This window comes from Gloeophyllum trabeum (genome assembly GCF_000344685.1).
Source record: "Gloeophyllum trabeum ATCC 11539 unplaced genomic scaffold GLOTRscaffold_00021, whole genome shotgun sequence".
Taxonomy (NCBI): Eukaryota; Fungi; Basidiomycota; class Agaricomycetes; order Gloeophyllales; family Gloeophyllaceae; genus Gloeophyllum; species Gloeophyllum trabeum.
The window spans coordinates 120907-122304 of NW_006920430.1; the positions used below are offsets into that span (position 1 = coordinate 120907).

The 1398-nt window shown below is 56.7% G+C and overlaps 1 protein-coding gene across 1 annotated transcript; it reads left to right on the forward strand.

Moving 5' to 3' along the window:
* GLOTRDRAFT_133958 (uncharacterized protein) lies at positions 1 to 324 on the forward strand (the record flags this gene model as incomplete). The annotated part of the gene is made up of 1 exon (XM_007872927.1): positions 1 to 324. One exon carries the CDS (start codon positions 1 to 3, stop codon positions 322 to 324), a length of 324 nt encoding a protein of 107 aa, XP_007871118.1.
* Positions 325 to 1398: the final 1074 nt, after the last annotated feature.

Below are 1398 nucleotides of genomic sequence, written 5' to 3' on the forward strand. Positions count from 1 at the left end.
ATGAGATACGACGGGCACAGCGAGGAGAACCTGGCAGCTAGGACGGACACCGCTGGCCAGAAGACGATTCGTCCCTACTCGAAAGAGCAAGGCCGGGAGGACAGTGTCAGCGACATTGTTGCGAAACTTCTTCCCAGTCAAGCTGCTCGCCAGGAGCGTTTCTATACTCACATCGTCGGAGTGGAGGTATACAGAGGTGGGGGGAGGCTTCAGCTACCTGGCAGCGCGCGTGTCACCAGGCGAGAGGCCACCCGGCGGACGGCGATACATCCCTACATTGTTGAGCAAGGCACGCCAGAGACGGAGATGTCGACGACGGCATGATGAGCCTTCTTCCATATCGGGCTGCTCACGCGAAGGCTTCCTGTATCCACATCGTCGAGCGGCTTGCGACCGAGGCGGGCCAAGGGCCAGACAACATGGAATTGCGTCGGGACACTGAGGTAGGGCTGCGCAAGCCGCTTGCAGGAAGCATTTCTGTATATACACGGTGCGGCAGGAGGGAGTCGGTCCACAAGGCGCTAGGTGGTCCGGATGAGTCTGCCTATGCTGTGGAAAAGGCCCATGCATCGCCGACGCCTCGCACGCGCTTGTCGGTATCCACCTCAGCAAAAGGGCAATCTGGTATCGGCCCACATCCATACGGCGGGGGGTGGGAGAGTATTGTGGTGAGCATGGTAGGCATCACGAGTGGTGTGTAGTGTTGACTGACGGATACAAGTCAGTACGAGGCCTGCTCACGAGGCGTCCAAAACATACCTAGCAAGTTGGATGTCTATGATCACGGCTCAGTCTTGGAAGTACCGTCCCGTGCATTATCCACGGTGTCTTGTCCTCGAGATTCTGTAGCGTCTGCCCAGTGACCTTCTGTCCGCAGGCTAGTATCAGCCTCGCGAAGGTGTCTGCGCACTTGCGATGGCTGCATGTTGACCGGGATTGGGAGTGTGGCACACAGAACACAGACGTGGGGGATAGGACGGCACAAGACTATGGTGAGATGAGCTGATGTCCTGTGTCCGTGAGGAGGCAACGACAGACCATATCATCCGGCAGTGCGGCATTGCCGTAATCATCCTCCTCCGTGCACTCCATTGGAGGGCCGGCCCTCTTCTCCATCCAACCAGGTTAAACGGTGTTGACCCAAGTGAGAGTGAGGAAGACGTAGACAGTGCACAGGATGGGGAGGGGACAGTCGCAACATCGGAGCCTTCCCACAAGCGCTGGGATAGCACTGCGTGACTATGGGAGTGCTGATGAGGTAGAGGGGAAGTGGGCAGTAGATTCACTAACCATGACGCGTTAGTTCGAGTATATCGGTGCAAAAGACACAACAACATACACGTCTCATTTAATGCTCCATCCCAGTCTGTTGCTCATACTCCTTCTGCTCTCCAATAA